The 24185-nt window shown below is 35.4% G+C and overlaps 1 protein-coding gene across 20 annotated transcripts in view; it reads left to right on the top strand.

The window, feature by feature from the left end:
• Positions 1 to 24185, top strand: part of LOC117238402 (neurobeachin) — a 413842-nt gene that overhangs the window by 304814 nt on the left and 84843 nt on the right. For 5 of the 20 annotated variants that reach the window (XM_033503859.1, XM_033503316.1, XM_033503780.1 and 2 more), the window contains exons 3-30: positions 3649 to 3775; positions 3869 to 3969; positions 4130 to 4225; positions 5688 to 5809; positions 6316 to 6442; positions 6945 to 7064; positions 7229 to 7375; positions 7718 to 7825; positions 8826 to 8966; positions 9511 to 9656; positions 9770 to 9983; positions 11987 to 12239; positions 12327 to 12469; positions 12747 to 12937; positions 13018 to 13126; positions 13191 to 13272; positions 13367 to 13683; positions 13755 to 13976; positions 14231 to 16055; positions 16280 to 16445; positions 16738 to 16891; positions 17008 to 17187; positions 18047 to 18187; positions 18365 to 18472; positions 18748 to 18919; positions 20809 to 21180; positions 22565 to 22695; positions 23945 to 24058. In XM_033503859.1, the coding sequence (XP_033359750.1) occupies positions 3649 to 3775; positions 3869 to 3969; positions 4130 to 4225; positions 5688 to 5809; positions 6316 to 6442; positions 6945 to 7064; positions 7229 to 7375; positions 7718 to 7825; positions 8826 to 8966; positions 9511 to 9656; positions 9770 to 9983; positions 11987 to 12239; positions 12327 to 12469; positions 12747 to 12937; positions 13018 to 13126; positions 13191 to 13272; positions 13367 to 13683; positions 13755 to 13976; positions 14231 to 16055; positions 16280 to 16445; positions 16738 to 16891; positions 17008 to 17187; positions 18047 to 18187; positions 18365 to 18472; positions 18748 to 18919; positions 20809 to 21180; positions 22565 to 22695; positions 23945 to 24058 (6129 nt within the window). Of the gene's footprint in view, positions 1 to 1203; positions 1301 to 3648; positions 3776 to 3868; positions 3970 to 4129; positions 4226 to 5687; positions 5810 to 6315; positions 6443 to 6944; positions 7065 to 7228; positions 7376 to 7717; positions 7826 to 8825; positions 8967 to 9510; positions 9657 to 9769; positions 9984 to 11986; positions 12240 to 12326; positions 12470 to 12746; positions 12938 to 13017; positions 13127 to 13190; positions 13273 to 13366; positions 13684 to 13754; positions 13977 to 14230; positions 16056 to 16279; positions 16446 to 16737; positions 16892 to 17007; positions 17188 to 18046; positions 18188 to 18364; positions 18473 to 18747; positions 18920 to 20808; positions 21181 to 22564; positions 22696 to 23944; positions 24059 to 24185 lie in introns of those variants that run through there. The other 15 variants (XM_033504441.1, XM_033503379.1, XM_033503551.1 and 12 more) reach the window with 11 other exon arrangements.

The raw sequence follows: 24185 nt of genomic DNA on the forward strand, positions 1-24185 counted from the left end.
TCGATGAAATATTACTAACTTCTTATATTAAAATGGACGGAGCAAGTACTAAATTTTGCAAATAGTTTCTAGGACATCGTGTTTAAAATTAAATTGTAATATCACGCTTTTCTCTCAAAATCGTCCATGTTTTACTGATCCATTTTCTTCAAGTTGACCTAATTCCAGTAAACCATTTCAATGCACACGAAGGATCGTGATATAAAACCATATTACATTTACAATATACCATTCACAAAATGGATAGATACTACACGAATTTGATATGAAAGGCCAATAAATCGATCTTACGATCAGAAGAATATACGAATGTAAAAAGAGGCGCTGAAGTGACGTCCATCAAACATGGTAATGTTCGAAAGAATAGCGCTCTTTGGTGTCGCAATCAGCTTTAAAAGCCGTACACGGCTGGTAGCTTTTAGCGTGACACGGTTGTTGAAAAGTGGGTGCCAGTCCCGCAAGTACAGTTTAATGCACCAAGCGAAATGGACGGAGTCCCAGAGACGAAATTGAACGATCCCATGAAAAACATGATTGCGCGAGATCAGCTGGCATCCTCGCGACATATTTTCGCAATATTCATTAGAGCTTGAGACGACAATTCTAGGAGAAGAGGGGAAGAATTTTTTTGTCATGACTGATGAATTGCAGAAGAAAATGCGCGATGAAGAAATATTGTTCTTCTATATATTTTATTTCTATTAGAAATTCATTAAAATGTTGATTATTAATTTTCTATTATTGTATATATTCCATATATGTAAAAAGAAATATATATAATATTTAAAGACCTTATATTCATTAACAGTACATATTTCAATATATATGGAATATGGAATATATGGAATATATATATTGAAATATGTATTGTTAATGAATATATATTTAAATTTTCTATAAATGCATAAATATCCACAGTCGACTAATGAGCAACAGACTTATTCAACCCCTTAACATAGCCCATTGTAAGATGATCGGGCCAAATATAATATATAATATAATATATAATATCTTGTTTACGTTTTTGGGTCCAAAATTCTCGAACGTAAATCGTAGGTTAAGGGGTTAACAGTGGTTAAATTTTCGTCGACATCAATAATACCTACGTGGTTGAATCAATATATCAACACAAATTGGAGAACGACAACACCATCGGTCGATCAAAGGAGAGAAACGTTCTTGTAATAATAACAAGCGTAGCGAGACGAGAGCCGTAGTCTAAATTCTGTCGTGCGATAAGAAAGGTGTGTTAACACAAAGCCGCTGCTACAGGAGAAGCCTGGTTCAATCTTTCCAACAAGTAAGCGTTAAATTTATAGTAATATTACATATATTTGACGGTTTGTTCTGGGGTTTCTCCCTTGTTGTTTTCTGAAAAAATTAATGAAAATTTCACGCGCAGAATTTTACGCGAATTCACGGAGGGAGGGCATCGAAACCATCAAAGAATTTAATTTCATCGAAGCACGTGTAATCGTCTTCGATCGGGCGATATTACCGATTCACACTGAATTCGGTGTTACACGAACGACGCCTCGTTTCGGTTATATTTCATCGTTTACGTGCCCTGATGCGCAATACACTGTCTTCGAAACGCGGTATTGTAACGACATCGTTGTGGAACAATGCCACTGTATTATTACGGAAAGACATTCATTGAATAAATTCGATATCCAAGGTAATAACTTTTACTCGTTACGAATTCTACGCGATGTGTTTCTTAGTAGTTTTCAACATTCCCTCCTATTTTCTATCGAAGACTGTTGGAAACGTATTTTTCACGATTTTAAGCGACGTCAAAAAATTCATGTTCGAAAATAGAATATGTTAAATAATTGATCGTTTTACGTTCATGGAAATGTAAGGATATCGAAATTATTTCAACGTCGGTGATATATTATTGAATAACGTTTATTATATTTATTAAAGATAGAAATAGTTTCGTCATACAACCTATAAATGAACGGTAAAGACAGGAACGGTAGTTTAACTGAACTAAAATTTCTTTCTTTTTAAAAATTGAAGGGGGAAACGAAATGCCAATTTAAAAACTCGATTACACGACTATATCTATATATACCATCCATATTCCTTGTAGAGTACGGAGATGAGTGCTGCGAAGTATTGAACGTAATTTATGATGTAAATTTCTGTGTGTAATTTATACCGGGCCGCAGTACTTTCATTACTTTTAAATTCTTAATTGATAAACTGTTTTAAACGTATGGGATGAAATCGGAGTGGGAGAATTATCACGCGTCTTTGATTGAAAATTAAAGAGAAGAAAAGCTGTACGTTCTCTCACCTTCTTTTTTTTTAAATAGCTATTAAAACACTATATTTTAATTAGTCTGTGTACAGCAAATTTATTAGCGAAGAACAGAAGTATTCCAATAACCTTTGGGAGATATTACTACTCAATGTCTTGGGGTTCTATCTATGAAACTAATTAACTGAAACGTTGAACACTGACATAAAGTTTTGCTGTAAGACGTTAAAATTGCTATTTAAAAGTCAATCAAGCAAACCTGCACCAAACAACGTGTCAAGACTACGTCATTCGTTTTTAATTAACCGACATCATACACGCTACAAAGATTGTCACGTTACTAAAGCTAGAAAATTTTCCCAAAGTTCATTTTGTTTAAATTTCGCTCTTTATTCGCCATAGTTTCTCAACTTAGATTTAATTCATCGTAATTATTCAGTTTATCCTCGCATCGGTATCGATAGAATTGTCACGAATACCCAAAGAGACCAAACCTCGAATGTTCTACACAAAACGTCTTTCCCTCGGGGATTAACTCGAGTTGCGGTTCCCCTTTAATTCCATGCACGTACGAAAAACCACCCTATCGCGTTATCCGATATACATAGGATACCCTTAAACTCTCGTTCGGCGAAACTTCGGAAATTCCAAGCCGGTGAAATTTCCACCGCATTTTCGGGATTTCAACGGTGTCGGCGGTCGCTGGATGCTTTTCAGTTTGGCCTCCTCTTGCTTTCCACGATTATGTCGCTCCGTGACGTCGCTCACGTATTAGTAACGGATTAAAAGCTAGTTCGTTCGTTGGTTGTTGCTTCACTTCTGATCTCTTATCCAATGACTAAGCTTGGATAACTTTAACCAATAGCGCTGTATAATAATTTGGATATTAACTACCACCACTAAAGTAGGCCTTATGGTTGCCGATGCAGCTCGCGTTAATGTATCGTTTAATACTTACGTAACTCGTGATTGGGTATGGGTTTTGGTATTTGTTATAGTTCAGTGGAAGAGGTTGTAAGAACGGGCTCATTTAGATTAACTTGCAGTATGGAAGACCATTTTTTAAGAAACAGCGTGCAGCATTTGTTGTTGTAAAAATTTCATTATATTTTTTCAAGTCACGTACACGTATCGCAGCAGAGAATAAAGTTATAATTATTCTGCTTAATTAATTAGGCTAAAGGAATTATACCTTTAAGAATTTAAAATACCTGAATAAATTTCAAATTCTCCAGATCTTGACTTACACTCGTACGATTTTCAGTCCGTCGTGTGAAATTGCAATCTTTTAAAAATATTTTTACACTTGGAGAATACATTCATGGCAATGAAATGATACTTTTATTTTTCTCATGTTTTGTATCTTTTGTTTGTTACAGGCTGAAATATGGAGCGTGTTCATCGCTATTTTAAGGAAGAGCGTGCGCAACTTACAAGCGTGTACAGACGTAAGCCTCATCGAACACGTGCTGCTTCGGTTGTCCCGCGCTGAAACTGTCGTCGCAGGTAAATCCTTATCAAACGATTCTAATCCTGGTCGCGTCTATAATAGTCCATATGTGCAATTTACACAACAAGCAACGTTCCTCTGTTCGATAGATCTACTGATCGACATGCTTGGAGTGCTGGCCAGTTATAGTATAACGGTGAAGGAGTTAAAACTTTTATTCGGTGCTATGAAAGCTGTAAAAGGGAAATGGGTAAGAAGGTCCAAAAGATATAGAAATACAAATTTTCTTTCGAAAGAGAACTATTCACGTTCAAAGAAACTGACGAAACTTTCCTAAGACTTTTGAGTAGAAGTTTATATCTTGTATGATGTATTGTGTAGAATTTTTATTGTATTCTTGTATGTCACAGCCACGACACTCGGCAAAACTGTTAAACGTTCTTCGTCAGATGCCGCAACGGAACGGACCCGACGTGTTTTTCAGTTTTCCCGGCAGAAAGGGATCGGTAAGTCGATTTTCATCCTTCTCTCAGCCGTTCCTCTCCGGCACCGGATATTCCTGTTACGACCTCGCGGAAGATGCCATTCGATTCTGAACTCTATTAAACTTTCGATAAGAAAATTCGCCTTGTTTCATGGAACTTCCACTCGCGCTTAATCCGTCGAATCAAATGACCTATTGATTCTTCGTCCAGTCGAACTCCATAGACGAACAGCTGGAAAATCATTCGAAATTATGGATGAACCTAAAACTCGATCAAGATTAAACGTATATCTTTTTAAACGTAAAGGATAGAATCCAAGACGTAGTTCGTAATAATTTGAAACAGTTTCCGTACGAGTAAATTTTTCTAAGACTCCTTGAACATTAAGTAGATATATCGGATTTTTTGGATCTTGACACTTGATTCATCTTGCATTTCAAAAATTTCTTATTTCAATTCCCTTTTCTCTAAAAAAGAAATAAAAGCGTTTGATTTATGTAACACAGAATCATCAATGTACGAGGTGCCAAGTTTTGGAATTATGTTCCACTTCTTAAAGCTATAAGAATTATTCCTTTCAAAATTAAACAAAGCTTTTTTCAAGCTTGCACATTGAAGAGAATACTTGAACAAATTTCTCTAGTATTAGAATAAATGTTATTTTAGCATCGACATAGCAATCCATTTCATGATCGAACAAAAAGACGAATGTAGAGCAAGAACATAAAACTCTCTGTGAAAATCCATCGGAACAGATGTCGTCCGGTGCAGACGTTGGTAGCTATTCAATGAGTTTTAGAGACAGAAACTTTCGATATGACAGAAAATGTTAAGGAAAAGAAGTTTCTTATTCGGGGGAACTGTTTCGAGCGTTTCCTTTAATATATAACTTTGAAAGAGTACAAGTCAAAGGGGAAGCGTCTACTACGAAGTTTGAATAAAGTTTTTATGCAGCGAGTACATACTTAAGACAGAAATTTTAATTCATCGAGTAAAAATTCAAAATTTAGCTCATTTTAAACGAGCATTTCGCATATCTTCATGAAGATCGTAAGCTGTAAGTCATTTATTAAAAATTACATAAATATGAGGAAGAAAATGAATATTCGTTAAAAATACACACAACATATTGCCAAAGTTTAGCAGCTTATTTTCCAAATACACCTATACCTAAACCTAATTATCGTGAATATATTATATATATATATATTATAATAATTATTATATTGAAGAATTGCACCATATTGGAAAACTGCACGATCCATCCATGAAAAACCTAATTTCATTAACATAACATCCTCTTCAGACAAGATCACATCAATTATTAAGTAGTTTTTGACGTCTTTCTATGTCAGAAAACCAGGAGGTATAAATAAATAGCTAGAACCAGTATAAATGATAAATGAAGTACCTATCTATAATATAATATAATAAAATTCTAATTCTACTCGAGCTTATTTAATTATTTCTGCAACTTTGTCAGGCGATCGTCCTTCCGCCGCTCGCGAAATGGCCACACGAGAATGGATTCACGTTTACCACGTGGTTCCGTCTGGATCCTATCAACTCCGTTAATATCGAACGAGAAAAGCCGTACCTCTATTGGTAAGTGCTCTTACATCAAGCCCTCTTGCGGGAACACTCTCTCGAATCGAAGTGGCCTGGTTAGTACTGGCTACCTTAAAGAATCGTTTACGTTGCCGTCTTTCACGAACGAGAGAAAGAGAAATACACGGAACTTGGAATAAAACAGAGGAAATTGGGGCCAGGGGAAAAACGCGCCGATCAAATTCCTTCATGTTCGACCGTTCGAATTTGATTAAACGCAGCTCCGTTTGAGTTAGCGCGAAAAAAAGGATTCCTATTCGAACGTTGCATCGTGCAACAATTTGATCGCATTCCGTCACGCGGAAACAATTCGATTCCCATACAATCGACAACTGTTGTTTCCGTTTACAAAGTACATCGTTATTCGGAAGAATAGGAATAAAATACAGAGGATCGAAACCGTGTAGAGCAGAAAGATCGTTGATGAATTTTTATTGACATTCCAGATATTTCTAGTCGGCACCATTTACGTTCACAAAGCTTGTACGTTCCTTTGTTCGCAGTTTTAAAACTAGCAAGGGAGTAGGGTACTCCGCGCATTTCGTAGGGAACTGCTTGGTCCTCACATCTATGAAAGTGAAGGGCAAGGGCTTCCAACATTGTGTCAAATATGAATTCCAACCACGTAAGGTAGGCCACATTTCTATGTTAATTTTGTGGAAATTTATTTAACATATTCGGTGTTAAGATCAAAGTACGATGTAACTCGAAATTTACATTAGAACATTTAATTCTTTCATTCCCAAATTATTTAGATATTACAAACATTTGTGTGTAACTTTCTTACTCGTCGTATGTTTCTATTGATCATATGATCGGTAAAATTTATATGAACATAAACATTATGGTGATAAAAACATTATGGAAACATGGGCAAGGAATATTTTAAGTAGAATAAGATATGTCTGAAGATAGAAGTATTTCATAATTCTAAATGTGTATCGTGCACTTATCATGGGAATGAAAGTGTTAATCGTATAAAACTTCACCACTTTTTGTAACATTTCTTCCGTATGTGTTGTCAGAATATTTAATAAAAATTGCTCCTGTTAAATCTCTTTACAAAACGTTCAACTCAAGGACAGTTTATTCGAAACATTTTCAAGAGAACCAATAACGTTTACTTTCACAGTGGTACATGATCGCCGTAGTGTACATATATAATAGGTGGACGAAGAGTGAAATTAAATGTTTGGTCAATGGTCAATTGGCTTCGAGTACCGAAATGGCGTGGTTCGTTTCGACAAACGACGTAAGTAAATTTACGTATTGAATATAATTTCGCCTATTAATTTTACGTGTTTGCCGACCGCAATTAAAACTGGTCGTTGCTCGAAACGCATTGAAATTGTGGTCTCTGGCTATGAAATGTTGATCGAAAATGAAAGGAGCTATATAGCACGTTCTTCTTTGCAGCCGTTTGACAAATGTTACATCGGAGCTACACCGGAACTGGATGAAGAGCGCGTGTTTTGCGGACAAATGAGCGCGATTTATCTGTTCAGCGAAGCTCTGACGACGCATCAGATATGCGCTATGCATAGACTGGGGCCTGGATATAAGGTACATTGAGTTTAGGAACATAAAACTTTGCATAGATAACAGGCTTGAAAAAAATTCTTCCATTAAACTTTCCTTCTTTGTTCGTAATTATGGATACATGTTCTAGCTAAATATGAATTTCTTTTAAATAGAATTTGCGCTCTAGTAATTCAAAATATAGAGAATTAACATAAAAGCAGATTATAATTGTGAAAGAAATTCCTTTCACATATTTTTTTATGAAGATCTTTAATTTTCTGTGATACTTTCTCCGTGTTCTTCACAAAGGCATCTGGAACTCGGATTTATGTAGATTCATTAGATATTCAACATTCCGTGTTCCCATTCCCGTTCTGTTCACAGAGTCAGTTTCGTTTTGACAACGAGTGTTACCTGAATCTGCCTGACAATCACAAAAGGGTGAGTGATGAGCCGGAGCTCACGAGCATGGTGGACCAAAGTATGCAAACTGTAAGCATTTTTATTTTCTTTTTCTCCCGTTTACATTTGATTTGCACATTGTTTAATCACTCTGTTACTGCGTTCGAGTTTCGTCAGAGGTAATTACCCCGATTATCGACCATCACTACGAATATCTTTTCCCCAGAACGTCACGTTCCGTTGGACGTTACTGCGATTCATAACGTTTGTATCTATCCATTGCATAATTTGCTTCTATTTGTGGATTTTTCTCTTTTTCGTTTATTACACACACGACTCGTTACTCATACGAGCCACAATTTTCTGTTTTGCCTGATGCTTTCTTACGATGTAGGCCTATAGCAAGACCCTGATTAATTTATAGCCTATTAAACAGTTAAGTTTTTTCATAAATCTGTCTGTTTAATCATTTTGCTGTGATGTGTGTATTTTCGTAGTAAAAGATTTTTCATAGGTTGTACGGACGAACATATACTAAGTTATACCTGTCATACTTTAGTTAGTATTTCTTTAATAGGCTGCGGATGTTTATTCATTTATGAGAATTCTAAATATGCAAATATATGTAAAATATCCAAAAGTAAAAGTTAAGGAACAAATCACTGTTTAGGATCAGAATATGAATTTGCATAAAAATCTGCAGTCTAGTTATTAGCAATGGACACTGCGACTAATGGATATCCTGAGTTTGGAAATTGTTTTAAGTCCGTAAGCGTCCCTCTGAAGATTTAACACAGCCTGTCTGACCTAAAATCACGTTCAGTTCGGTTTATGATGTGTGGCACGTTTGTCCATTTAACATGTAGATATTAATTTAAATAGTTATGAAAATTTACTTTGAAAGTCTACTTTTCTACTTTTTAATTTCCAATATTAATCTATAATTGAAAATGACAAATTTCCACAGGTAACCATATTCATTTCTGTTTGGTAGGCTTTCAAAGATAAATTGTGACTTGTTGTAGTGGAATGATTTTACGACATGCAATTAGAAAGACACATCGACGGTATTAACAACGCTATTTTATAGGTGCTTTACGATGGTAAGCTGTCGAATGCGATTGTGTTCATGTACAACCCGGTAGCAACGGATTCTCAACTATGCTTGCAAAGCGCACCGAAAGGCAACGTCTCCTATTTTGTACATACACCACACGCCCTTATGCTGCAGGTATGATATCGAACACGCTATACTTGTAATTAAATAAAAAAAAAAAAAAGATAGGACGCTCGGAAAATGTCATTCATCTAGCAGTCTTTTTTTTTACAAATTTTCATGTAAAAGCATTTTTCGCTGTAAGGCACGACGTTTTTCATATCGTAAACGAATGACACAAAAATTGAATTTTTCCCTATTAAAATGTTTTTAATCTTTTATGTTATTTTATAGTTTAATAGTTTGAAATATTGAAAAGAAAATAACTTCTAGTTAGTAGTTTCTAGTAGAAAGAAAATTGTTTGAAATATTGAAAAAGGAAATAACCCTAGTTTCAAACATTCAACCTGGATACCAATACAAAAAAAAATACTTTATAATTCATAAAAAATAAAAATTCCAGTGATTTACACTCGAATGCAGGCTGTCTCTTTGATACAAAAATTTAAAAGTGTTGCTTTTCTGAGCGTCCCAATTTTTTTGGTCCTTTTTTATTTTGCAACCGAATGTAGAACATCGAACTTGGAAAACATGCGAACATTTTACTGTCTATTTGTAGGATGTTAAAGCTGTCATCACGCATTCCATTCATAGCACGTTAAACTCGATTGGCGGCATTCAAGTGTTGTTCCCTTTGTTCTCGCAACTAGATATGCCTTACGATTGCATAGCGCCCAACGATGTTAAACGAGACCCAACGTTATGGTAAATATCTACCAAAACTCTTCACATCGAAATTTTCGATGGAACAAGTATTCGGCTTGTATCATAGCCGAATCATGTTTCTCGATCATATAACACGACAGCTTGAATTTTAGTTCGAAACTGTTGGGGTTTATTTGCGATTTGGTGGAGAGTTCACAAACCGTTCAACAACACATGGTACAAAACCGTGGCTTTCTAGTGATCAGCTATATGCTGCAGAGAGCGAGCAGAGACCATCTAACTACGGAAGTTCTCGCGTCCTTTTTGGAGCTCACGAAACATCTGGTTACCTGTCTCAGCGCTAACAGCGACTTGTTATTGAAACAGGTATCGATTTAGTCATTAGTTTAGTACTCGTACGAATTAGAATTAAATTAACGTTAAGAGTAATTAGCCATAAGTTGGATGAGAGGTAGAGATCATTGAAGGTAGAATGGAACTTTCGATGGAAATCGGAGTTCAGTTGGGACCAAGTAGATTTACGGAAGTAAGAATGGGCAAGCTTAGTTTGCACGAAAGTAATAAAATACATATAACGTATATCGTAAATGTATTTGTACTAGGCGAATACACATCGTTTATCAAAATTAGCTAAAACAATTCATCTTTGTATCCATTTATAATTTATTCGATAATTTTAGAATAATATTTTCTAATTTGATCTATTGAAGATACAATTTTGTGTAATGAATCATTGATGAAATTTATTTTTTTCATCCTTTTTGACATAATTATTCATTTTTACCCATATTTTATAGGACGAATTATTTTAGCTAACATATCTTAAGAATTCAACATAAATTTTAACTCAATTAAATTGAATTAAAGCATACTACCAAATCTACTACGAGACATATGGTTACTCTCATAATTAGAAAATCACATTGTGTTATTAGGGTTTGTATCTAAATGTAATAGCGTAGGTACATTTAAGCTCCCTAGTAAGTTCATCATTGAAACATTCTAGAGAGTTCTCCCATAAAAATTTCGTATGTTATGATACATTTACGTAACTATTCCTCGTTCTCCATTCTCCTCTTTTTGTTTTACCCACGATACAGTATACAATAGCATGAACGAAAGAACTATCAAACGCAGTTCTAGCGTATTATAATTTACTCTCTCTCTCTGCCTACTCCATATATAATATCTGTTGCAATAGCTTGTACGATAAAAACTGCTCGTAGATGCTCTGTATGTTATATGCTATTTATAACGTATGTGTACATATTTTCGTTCATTCGGGTTTGATCCGTTCACACACAATGCATTACGATTTCAAGCATGTACTATTTATACTTTTTCTCATGGAAACGACATTATGCTACCCGAATCTTTGGATCGCATGCAATCTACCGACTTTTAGGCTTCCTGATTTCATAATATGGCTACGCAAGACTATATATTTTTGTTCACACTAAATATTTGCTTCCATACGAGAATCTATCTACTTCTATTGTTTTTTGCAACGCTGAAGAATATTATTATTCTCTATTTGCTGTCTGACCGATCTGTCTAAGTTTCTATTTCGAAACGGTGCTACATGAGAGCGTACTTACTGACAATTTTGACTTTTCGTTCGAATCTACAATACTTCGCTTCATATTCTTCTATCGAGGATGCCTATCGCCTTCAGGAAAGCTGTTTCATTATTTTCTTTCTATACGCAAAGTTCAAATATTGGGACATCCTTTTCTCGCGGTGAACAGCTAAATCATGAAAGAAAGGAAGACTTCTATCTCAATATTTGCTTATAAAAGTATATTTATATGGTCTGAAATATCAAAAATTAATATTAAAATTTATAATTCATATACGTCCTGTGGAATATTGATTGGTTCTGTGATTTTTATGTAATTTTTCAATTTGTCTCAATATTGCCTTCAGAGCTACCAAATTCTCAATATTGATTTTTCGATGCATGAATGTTTGACATGAATTGTCATCTCTATTCTCCTCAATCTACTTTTCTTTTTAATAATGTGTCGCAAACTCTGTACGATGAATTTATCGGCACTCTCAGTTTCTTTCTTATTTTCAAATTTCCCTCCTATGTATTTTCCATTCTACGGTATACATATATACCCTGCTGCACAGTTCTAAATGTTAAGTTCCTATTTTAAATTCACCATAACGAGGCTGTATGCTCGATATAACGAGCAAAATATTATTATCCGCTGGTACGATTATTTAATTTCCATCCGTATCCATGAAACTGGAGAAATGTATCTAAGAAGCAGGAACAAAAAGACCACGTAAACAAATAAGGAATACATAAAAGTCGGCTAGATTGGTGTGTCCGAAGAACAGGCAGATCCATGGTGATGTAGTTGTTTTACTTTTCATTCCTAACATGGCAGCTATTGGACCACGTACTTTTTAATGCCGCTCTGTGGATTTATACACCGGCGCCGGTGCAAACGCGGCTCTATTCGTACTTGGCCACAGAGTTCCTCAGTGACACCCAAATATATTCAAATGTAAGGAGAGTCTCCACAGTATTACAAACAGTGCACACGCTTAAGTACTATTACTGGGTTGCCAATCCGCGAGCGAAGAGTGGAATCACACCCAAAGGACTTGGTGAGTAATTTTGAATACATGGAAATATGTATTTCCATAGGGTTCGATAAGTTATGGCGGATTTATGACGTTTTCGATTCATTGCAGATGGGCCGCGACCTCAACAGAAGGATATTTTGACAATACGTTCTTATATTTTGTTATTTCTGAAACAACTTATTATGATCGGGAATGGAGTAAAGGATGACGAGTTGCAGAGTATTCTGAATTATCTGACGACAATACACGAGGTATGATGCTCGTAATTGATTGTGTAAAAATGCTTTTGATGACATAAAGTTTAACCTTAACCTTTGATGAAGGATAAGAATAGAAAAATAAAAAGAATTAATTTTGACTTGTCTTTGTTTCTGTATGTCTGTTACTTACGTTTGTTTCTCGTATTGTTTCGAATGTTGAAATAAAGAATATTAAAGTTTGAAAAAAGAAGCTTTTTGTTTCAAATATTATAATAATAAGAGTAAGTTTGTTGATCCCGCCAATAATGTAATTTATATCTTTTCACAGGACGAAAATCTACACGATGTTTTGCAAATGCTTATATCATTAATGTCGGAGCACCCATCGTCGATGGTTCCAGCTTTCGATGCGAAGCAAGGTGTCAGAACGATTTTTAAGTTATTAGCGGCGGAAAGCCAATTAATACGTTTACAAGCTTTGAAGTTATTGGGATTCTTCTTAAGCCGCAGTACACACAAGTAAACAAATTCAATAAATTAATTAAAAAAAAGGAAAGTATTTATTTGATAGCTATTAAGATTCATTTTTTGAATTCCAGACGAAAATATGATGTTATGAGCCCTCATAACTTGTACACATTATTGGCCGAAAGATTGCTATTGAACGAGGAGACATTGTCACTTCCCACCTATAATGTTTTATACGAGGTACTATTTTCAGTAAAAATTTAACTAATCAATTACTATTCTAATTTATACAATATCCTTTCAGATTATGACAGAGCACATTAGCCAACAGATCCTTTATGCCAGACACCCTGAACCAGAGTCCCATTATCGTTTAGAAAATCCAAGTAAATCATCAAATCAGTTAATTTAAAATGATAGGATTATAAATCTATATAAAAGCATATCTCATGATATTAACAATTACATACATAATTGCAGTGATTCTAAAGGTAGTAGCGACGTTAATTCGACAATCAAAGCAAACGGAGCAACTGTTGGAAGTGAAGAAGCTGTTCCTCTCGGATATGACATTGCTGTGCAACAACAATCGAGAAAATCGTCGAACTGTTCTACAGATGTCTGTATGGCAGGAGTGGCTAATAGCCATGGCCTACATTCATCCGAAGAACACGGAAGAGCAAAAGATCTCGGATATGGTGTACTCGTTGTTTCGTATGCTTCTGCATCATGCTATAAAACACGAGTACGGTGGATGGCGAGTGTGGGTAGACACTCTGGCCATCGTGCACTCCAAGGTAAATATTCTAACATTGTGGACAAAATTAAAGACAATTCCTACGGTAAGGTTAACGTTGCACTATTCCAGGTATCCTATGAGGAATTCAAGCTTCAGTTCGCTCAGATGTACGAACATTACGAGAGGCAACGATCAGATAACATTACGGATCCCGAGTTAAGACAGCAAAGGCCAATCAGCACTATCTCCGGTTGGGATCAACAACATTCAGGGAATAATGGATATAGCAAACCATCACCCTGGGGCAATCAACAGAACCACGAAGTGCAACATGTAGAAAGGAATTACAAGGTTGGATATCAAGTTTTTTTAGGATTAAGCTATTTATGGGGCTTACTATGTTAGTTAAACTCGTGTTTGAAGATTCTGCGGTTTAAGAAATGGAAAAAGGGAATAGATATTTACGTGGCCGAGAAAGTAGGAATATTTCATCCTACTATTTTCTGTAGATGACGAACAAATATAAAATACCTTCTTGAAATAAATGATATATAAGCACTAGAACATCAATTGTACTATGTCATGATAACTAACTCTATCTCCAGGAGTTCGATGCAACCGAGAGCAACGACCGTTTGGAAGAGTCCTGCAGCTGCGACTTGAACTCGATAGACAATACTGAAAGCGATGGCAGTCCAGCGATCATCAAATCGCACAGCGAAACCCTGGACACTGCTCAGTCGAGCGAAGCGATATCCCTGGACTCCAGACTGAGTGACAAACCAGAAACACCGACAACAGCGCGTGAACTTCATACGGACACGCCGACAATTCTCGAAGAAGGAAACAGCGATGCTGTCTCTATTCCAACGACTCAGGAGACCAGCGAAGCGATATCAATAGAGAGCTCCAGTGATTTCTATAGCGAGGTTCATAAGATCGAAGGTTCCAGCCCGGATTCCTTGGCGGTGCAGGAAGTCCTGAAGAAGGACGACGATCCTTCAGAACAGAAATCACAGGAGGAAATCGTCTCTCAATTATCTCCCGTTGAAAAGATGGAGGAAAGTGTACAAACTAAACAGGAAGACATTGAACAGATGGAAGAAACAGCATCGGTATCTCAAGACAATACAGATGCGTCTGGTACTGGTGTTTCTAGCGTACAGAAGTCGCAAGATGATGAAACTGAACCTGAAGGTGAGGTTGAAGCTGAAGCTGAAGCAGAAGCCGAGGCGGAGACCGAAGTTGAAGCTGAGGTTAAAGCTGAAACCGAAGTCGAAGCTAAGGTAGAAGCTGAGGTTGATGCTGAAACCGACGTTGAAGCTCCTACAAAACAAGTTGATGAAACGTGTAAAGAAAAATCAAACGTGGAAGATAAAGTCACTCCCAGTGATGAGATTTCTTCTGACGCGGCAGAGGCTTCCGAAAAAATGGAACAGACTAGCAAACAGATAGTAGAGGAAGATTCCACAGACGTTGTTGTTTCAACGGAACAGATTGATTCGGAATCAGTGCTACCTATTTCCTCCAGCGAGACATCAGAGCCATTGACCATCAAAGACATCGAGAAGCTGCAATTGGAGAATGATCGAGAAGTGATCGACAGCGATACCTCAGAAGCGTATTTAACACCGACGGAGAACCAAGACAATTTGGGTGATATAAAGTCGAAGGAGACGGATAAAATTGACGATAATGTTAACGAGGACATTGAACTCACGGAAAAGACAAGCGTCGACATTGAGAATAGCGTTGAAAACGATACCGAGGAAACCGTGAAAGATTCCAATTGCTCAACTAGCGTAATAGAAAATATCGAGACCGGTAAGACGAAGGTAGATGTAGAAGACAAGAAAGTGGAAACAGTAGTGACTAGTGAGTTAAGTAGTGAGAAATGCGCCGTGAACTCTGTAACAGAGGACAAAAGTGCTGTTATTAATGATAACGAGGAGAAGGTAACTGAAAAACATTCAAGGGTGCCGTCCACTATTTCTACTAACGTAAGTGATAATCAGTCAGACATTCCGGTGAGAACTGAAGCCGAGGTAGAAGTAACAGATAGTGTTTGTAGTAATAGCGATATTCAAAGTTCTGTAGATAATGTGACGCAAGTGCCAAATCCTAAACAGCAAATTCCAACAATATCTACGGTCTGTGATGCAAATAAAAATATGCCCGACGGTGTGCCTCAAATCGTTAGTTCTACAGTGGTTGCGAGGGATAATTCGTTATTGAATGATTTAACTCCGGATCACGTAGATGCTCATCGCAGATCCAGCTTACCAGCTGTATCCACCGAGACAACCACCGATGATAATCTAAACAGTAACGAACCTCCTTCTTTACCCGTACCCTTGCGTAAAACATCGTCGCCACAGAAACGACCAAGGAGTGCCTCAACGTCCACGCAAGTGGATCCCAATCATTTCGGTGAGAATTTCCATAACATGTTTATTCTTTGCTTTCTGTTACCTAATTATTAGATCGTGGATGTTTATGAAAATTTATATTTTTGTGAATACAATTAATTATTTTCGATATTGTAGACCTTTGAGTTTCCATAAATACATAAACATTCGCAGTTTACTAATTATTTAATCTATTATATATCATGTATTCAGCACATTATACAAAACTGTTGATATTTATTATAGAATCAAAACGATCGAAGCAAGGTAATCCTTCTACAAGACCAATGTTTAGTCCAGGCCCGACTCGTCCTCCTTTCAGAATACCAGAATTCAAATGGTCTTATATACATCAGAGATTACTCTCGGATGTCCTCTTCTCGTTAGAGACAGACATTCAAGTCTGGAGAAGGTACATAAATATCTAATTCTACCATGTACTATTAGTTGCAGCAATATTTCATTCACGTTTTTTTTAAAAAAAACACGTCACACGTTCATTAGTATGAAATCTTTCGAATCAAGGATTAATTAATTTATTTTATTTCTCTATAGATTTACATCTTTTATCAAAAAATTCAAATAACTGCATGTTTACAATTTTAAAAAAATTTTAAAGACGAACGAATTTATTACTCGACTCAATATAATAATAAACTTGCGATACAATTTATTGCTAAATTCAATATTCCACTGTGTTCCAGTCATTCGACGAAGTCAGTGTTGGACTTTGTAAACAGCAGCGAGAACGCAATATTTGTTGTTAATACTGTTCACCTAATTTCGCAACTAGCTGACAATCTTATAATTGCCTGCGGAGGATTGTTACCGCTTCTAGCATCGGCGACCTCACCAAATGTATGTATAAACATTTTTCCATATTTTTCCGATTTCACATAGAAGAGCATATCCCAGGTGGAAAGTTCATTTTTCACGGATTCCTTTTTTTAATTGGTGCTTGGATATATTCATAGAGCGAATTGGATGTAATTGAACCAACTCAGGGGATGCCAATTGAGGTAGCGGTTTCTTTTCTACAAAGACTAGTCAACATGGCTGATGTACTTATCTTCGCCAGCTCTTTAAATTTCGGTGAACTGGAGGCTGAGAAGAATATGTCTAGTGGCGGTATTCTAAGGCAGTGTTTAAGACTGGTTTGTATTTATCGTCCACGTAGTATTTTTCGTTTCTCAAACAGATACATCGCTATTATACCACACCGTGTAATTCGAATTTCATGAAAAGCTCGTTTTCTGTGACATTTATATATAGTTGAAGAAATTAATTCTTTCTGTGAATATCGTAGAATGTCGATAGAACAAACAAATGGAGTGAGATTATTGAAAAAGACCATATTAAGTGTTTTCGATCCATATTTCTTAGATTCGCTGTTATCAGTGCGCATCCTGATAAACGAAATTCCTTACATACATTATTATATACACAAACACTAATCGATGAACTTCGTCTTTTGGCATTTTAATATATTTCCCCTGAGAGTAAAAATTAAGGTTTTTACACGACTTTTATTATTGATTTTCAATGTATCCCCTCTCATATGAAAGACGAAGTTAATTAAAATTCTATTATAATAGAATAATCATATAGATTGTGCTTCGCATTAATTTTTATCTGTATATACATATTGGTGTTTCATAGTGTCATAACATATAAACTACCTATATAAAAATTTACGTATAAAATTATCACATGTTTCGATCCAAAATCAAAAATATAATTATCTGTTGTAATATACATATTATAATTCTCTTGAATGTTGATATCTGAAAATAGTAAGGAATCATATACTTCGCGTAAAGAAAATTGAAAGCCACACTCACTTTAACACTATCGTAGTCTATATTTTTTATCAATAGAAATAGTTCTTATATCAGCAGTGTTTTAAATAGCCATAATATTTTTAGTTCTCCGTAAATGTATAACATAGAACTTCAACATGTATGTGTACACTATATGTTTTTGTTATATTCATCTGATGAAATGCTTCTATAGGTCTGTACATGTGCCGTTAGAAACTGCTTAGAGTGTAAAGAACGTGGCAGATCGTACAGCATGTTAGGTCGACAGATTGGTTCTAGTAATAAATCACAGCACATACAGTCTCTTATACGTGGAGCTCAAACATCACCCAAGGTATGTTTCATCTGATCGAACTTAATTTATCTAGAGAAATGTGTTATTGTCATCGATATTGACAAGTTACATATCATGTACTTATTCGAAGCCGTATCATATAGAGAATAGCATTCACAGTGATCCGTTAACATCGGTTACCAACGGTCAAGTAAAGTATCGTCTCTATTTTTGTAGAACATAGTGGATAATCTGGCACATCAATTAAGTCCTGTAAAAGATCCAGAGAAATTACTGCAAGATATGGACGTGAATCGCTTAAGAGCTGTGATATACAGAGATGTTGTAAGTATTTAGAATATTTCGCGTGTCATTCATTCTGCTACACTCTTTGTATTATTTCCCATCGAATTATATTTTTTTGTCGTTAAAAAATTGTTTAGATTTAAGAACATAGTTGTTCTTCATTTCAATTATATGTCGAAAATTTTCTTAAAACATTAAATTTTTTCTGACTGTATTCAGACATAAAAAATTCGGTGACTTCAACAGGGTTAATAATAAGAATAGTAATATGTAGATATTATAATAAGAAGCACGTTTTCCTTTCTTTATTTCAGGAGGAAACCAAGCAGGCCCAGTTTCTGTCCCTCGCTATAGTTTACTTCATCTCTGTACTAATGGTATCAAAGTACCGTGATATATTGGAACCACCAATATCACAGCGGCCACCAAGTCCAGTTCAAACAATACAGACTAATGGTGCTAGTTTAAGACCAGGTAGCCCTTCAGGTAAGGTATACACTATTATCTTATTAAACAATCTGTTTACACTAAAATGATACAAGATTTGGAGAAACTTAATTGATAAACGTAAACACATGATGCCTAGTAAAAGAGGAATAAACAATTCTTTAATATTACTTTATCCAGGAGCATTGTTTTCATTGTAGGATTTATTCTATTTAAGCGTTGAAATGCTTAATGCTACATGTAACTAAATTACGCAAAAAATGATCTAATTACAATTTATGAAGGTGACTATAGATCTTGCTATTTGTAGGAACTTTGGACGGATTTTAGAAAAAACGTTAGTAAAGAACATGAAAATCTTTGAAATTAATGTTGACATTAATATATGCGTGTTCTATTTCGAATACGTATGTGTTGCCTCTAACAAATTTTACATAAGAAATACTAATTGTTTGTTTAAAAAAGATTAATAGTAATAGTATCAAATTATTACTTCAAAACTCTTACATGTCAGATATATATTATCGTATTTTCTGATTATTATATTAAATAAGAAAACTTATTTTTTCTACATTTTAAATGTGACATAACATTATGGCATGATTGTTATTGTTAACAACTAAATGAGCATATTTCCCATGATATTCATATTTCGAAAAGAACTATATTTTTTCGAATTTAAATGTAATTTTAATTCAACAAATATAGGATACAAAGAGATACATAAGAAATTATCATTACGATAAAAATAAAATTAAACCAAATCAAAGTAATTGGACAATTGAAAAGTGAAATAATAGATCATTTTGTGAATAACACGAATATATATGCAAATACGTAGATGCTGTGGAACACTATGCACTTTAATTGTGTAGCAGCAAGTCGAACAGCACATTACACTGAATAGAGCGCATGTCGAATTGCACTGTATGAATTATTTTTCTATGTATCTGACAGTGAGAGTTTTGATGTTTGTCGAATGCATTAGCACTCTTTCTGTTCGGTTTAGATATATATATTGTTTAAATGTCGCTATTATTTTATATTATAAAACGAACAATTTATTTGTGTAAAACAAACTCAAAAGATGTTGACCATAAATGATAATGAAACAAGGTAACATACATCAACTACGTCTGTTGAATGTTTCTTTAGAAATAATTGGATGTTTGACGACATATATCATTTAAATGTTCTATTTCGATAATATATGTTATATTTGAATTATGCGATGCTCCTAAAGTTAGTATCTTACACTTTCTTATATAATTCAGTAATTTAATTGTTCTTTAAAAAAACTGCAGAGTTTCACATTGTATTCTTTGCTGAGTTTCACTCTGTATTATTATCTCGTATATATATTTGAATTAAAAATCTTAAACGAGATTTTAAATCTGTATTTGAAAATGATCGATGAAAATTACAACAGCGAGAATCTTGTTTTTATAATAATTGAAAAGTCTCTGTGACAATAAAAATTAGCCTTAATACGATATATTCAATTGAATAAAAAAAATAATGGTAATTGTGAGCAATACGAATGAACTACATATCTGTCTTAATTTTACACCTGTGATATTTATCTTAGATATATATTATAGTTAATATCCGTTTTAGAAAGGATTGATATAGATAACATTTCGAGTACTAAAGTAAAAAGACAAACACTCTAAACAAATTATTAAAAAAAAATTAAAGGAAATCCCAATTAATTATGACCCTATTTAGATGTGAAATATTACTATCTATCTCCCAACGCTAGGGCAATTTGGAAAAATTACACGCTTTTTTAAGAAACAGAGAGAAACCCAGTAGAAGGACTAAGGGATAGTGACACGTTCAGATAATTAAAAAGATCAAACGCATGACAGAAACACGGAGGGCATATGGTCTCGAATCGTGGTAATGTGGTAAATGTGGTTCCTCAGCAGATGGGAATGGTGGTGGAGGAGGGCGGCCCCTGTTTCCACAGTGGTCTCACCACGTGTACCCACAGTTCCTCCCGGGATCTCACCCTAACGCCAATGCGAATGTCAATGCCAATGCCAACCACCATATGAACCAGCACCACCACCAGCACCCGCTACCGGCTGCCAGGCACTCTAATCGCCAGCCCCCCTCCAACTATTATCTCCCGAATCACCACAGTAATCATTACAACCATCATCCGAATAACCATAACTATCATCGGCATCATCATTACCATCATCATAATAACAACAATCACCATCATACGCTTCAAAAGCATATCGATCAGCCCCGAAATCTCTGTCATAGAAACTCCGGTGTTGGTCTGCAAGGTAACTCGATTGCCCGAACGTTGTGTTCCACGGAATGCTCGAGTTTGTTTCTTTATCGCCTGCTCGATATTTTTCTTACCGTCTACTACTGGCCAACGAACGAATTATCGACACTAATTTTCTTTTATCATGCCTCCCTTCAATTACTTATTCTTTTATATTTTCGTATATTCTTCGATTATTCTTCCTAGTTTGTTTTATCGATATCATCGGTGTATCGATATTTTTGTCTGCATGTTTGCCGTTCACTAACCAGTTTGAGCCAACCTAAGGTTTGACTTTTACACATGGACATACACATGCACGTACTTACACACGCAAAAGCATCGTTCTGATTCTTATTATTTGACGAGTCTTTTGTTTGGCAACGAAAAAATATTTGATTGGATATATTTGATTCTAAAGAATTATTTTATAAATTAATTTCAGCTGCCATATTTGTTTTTCCTATTGTTTTGCGACAGGAAAGTAAAATTGAATTGAAATTCTGGATAATTTCGTTCGCAGACGTTGCAATTATATGATGCGTTATACGTTGATTCTCTAATATGGTTTGAAAGCTTGGAGCACAAGCTGCGAATGAAAACTGCACCACTTGCGATTTGCGAGCAATCGAAAAGTTTGCATGTTGCGGATTGCAACTCACAATGCAAGTTTGCGTGATGTTGATTCCATTAAACGCATCCACTATTCTGATCTAACGCAAGACTATTCTTCTTGCTAACATATAAAAGTTAACTTACGAATAAATGATAGTTACCGTTAAGTTTCTTCACCAATGACAGTTGCACGTTTCAGATTATTTTGCCGGCTGAAAATTTGACAAACATGCATAAACTAAAACGATATTTTACGAGAATACTACTATAATTTCTACTGCGATGAAAAGAATCTCTAGAAAGCGTCGACGCGTGCACTATTCTTACGTATTTAAAACATTGGCAATAATTTTCTTGCGTTTATTACAATTATCAAACGTTATTTCATTTGAAAATACGCTTTGAAGAAAAAGGAAATGCAAAATAGTAAGAAAGTAATCGAATAAAATTTCATTATTCTAGGAACTACTTCCTTCTTCTTCAAATTGTTGAACAGGTTTGAATGCTTTGTTTACGTTCCTAATTACGCTTCGTATTTTCCTTTCCGTTTTGAGTTCATGCACTATAATGCATCTCCTCTCCCTACAATGCGATCGACGTCAATAATCCAAAGACATGAAATATGATTAAATGAAATATCAAAGATTTATTAACTAATACAAAGACAATATTTATCATTAATAAAATCGTCGATCGCATGATCGTTCATGTCGGCCTGCTTTGCAAGATGAAATATCCCGATACTTTTAAGTACAGATCATCACAATGGTGAAATATGTTTCCAGGAAGCGGAGGTATAATGAGCCAAGCTGGTTCTCAAGACGACGGTGAATACGAAGTGATAATCGTCGACGAGAACAATTCGTCGATCTTGGCAGATCACGACGTTACGTCGTCAGGCCCTCCATCAACGAAGGTAAGTGACCAATAAATGTCCTCCTTACCCCTTACCTATTCGATAAGATGTTGCTGTACAACTATTGCTGTACTTCGTTTAAAAAACGTGCTACGTAAAAGATCTACCCATACGAAAGATGCATACGTCGGAATTAATTGATCCGTTGTTCCCAGGTAAAAAGCGAAAAATATCTTGTGAATCTCTCCTCAGTGCTGTTTCTACGTGAAAGTATACGAAAATAGCGAAACTTTTTGTTTTGTTTTTTGATTTTTTTGATTCTCTCTCGGTACACATGTATAAAACCATCGATGCTCGAGATGATTTGTGACAACCTTACTTGAGATTGCATGTCTTTGATGAGATACAGTCATGTTTCGTTGTGTATTTCGCCGAATTAAAATCTTAAAAAGATGTAATGGTCGTTTCGGAATCCTGATCTTGATATATATATTTGATACGATTTTTACGACATTTGATATTTCGATGGCGACACGATTCTCTTGCACCTTTCTTGTCACGCACGATCTACTGTTACGATGGAATTGGCACTCTCCAGCCCACGCGATGCGCTTAGCATTTCGTTTACTCGACTTGTCATTTTCCGATTCTTCTACTGTAGATACTTGACTTAACTTAAATCTCTACGTGTCTCTGTTGAAATTTCTGATCCAACGAACAATCTGCATGCATCCCGAGTATTGATAGCCTGATAACAAACAGTAGATCTTTAACAAAACTGTAAAATTAAGAAACAGATCTCAAGGTATGAAATTAATCGATATATCACAGTTTCAATTCTGAAAGTTCTCCTTAGAAGTAGTTCAATTATACCCTGAGTAGCTAACAGTCGTTAATCGATCCCGAAGTAATTCTCTGATCTAAAAACGTAACAGTTCGAGCTACATCCAGCACGTAGTGTTTACTTTAGTGAAATATTTAACGATGTTCTTTCGCACTTACGTAGTCAAAAGTAATTGTACCAGATAATTCCACACATAGTTTCGTTCTCGCACGTGAAGTTCAAAAGTACATTTAAAATTTCCAACGATTGCGATAAAACTATGAAACATGCCCTTCTTTGAAGCTCGATTCGAATGTGTACGTATAAATGTAATCCTCGATTATCCCTGAGGATATTGTATCTCTATTTTGTATCTGTGCAACCTCTGTAATTATTTCGAGCATGCGACACTTTTACTCTTTAATTTTTCTCAACGTTAACTTCCTCTGCTTGCATTGCTATGCGTACTAACTACTGGTTCTGAAGGGAGGTCACAGTGGTGTACCTCGGCCACGGACAATTCTCGAGGATTACACCTCGTCAGAACCAACGCTTGGCTCTTCGACAAGACCTACTGAACCACTGCCACGAAATGTCCAGGTAAAAGTTTGACTTTGAGTACGGACACGGAACAGAAAATCTCATAAACGAAACAGGGAACTTTAACGATGTACTCTGTCAAAGAAACAAGCTAAACAAGCTAAACAATCGTCTCGATATGATCTTT

This window comes from Bombus vosnesenskii, unplaced genomic scaffold, assembly GCF_011952255.1.
Source record: "Bombus vosnesenskii isolate JDL3184/JDL3185 unplaced genomic scaffold, Bvos_JDL3184-5_v1.1 scf7180000013262, whole genome shotgun sequence".
Taxonomy (NCBI): Eukaryota; Metazoa; Arthropoda; class Insecta; order Hymenoptera; family Apidae; genus Bombus; species Bombus vosnesenskii.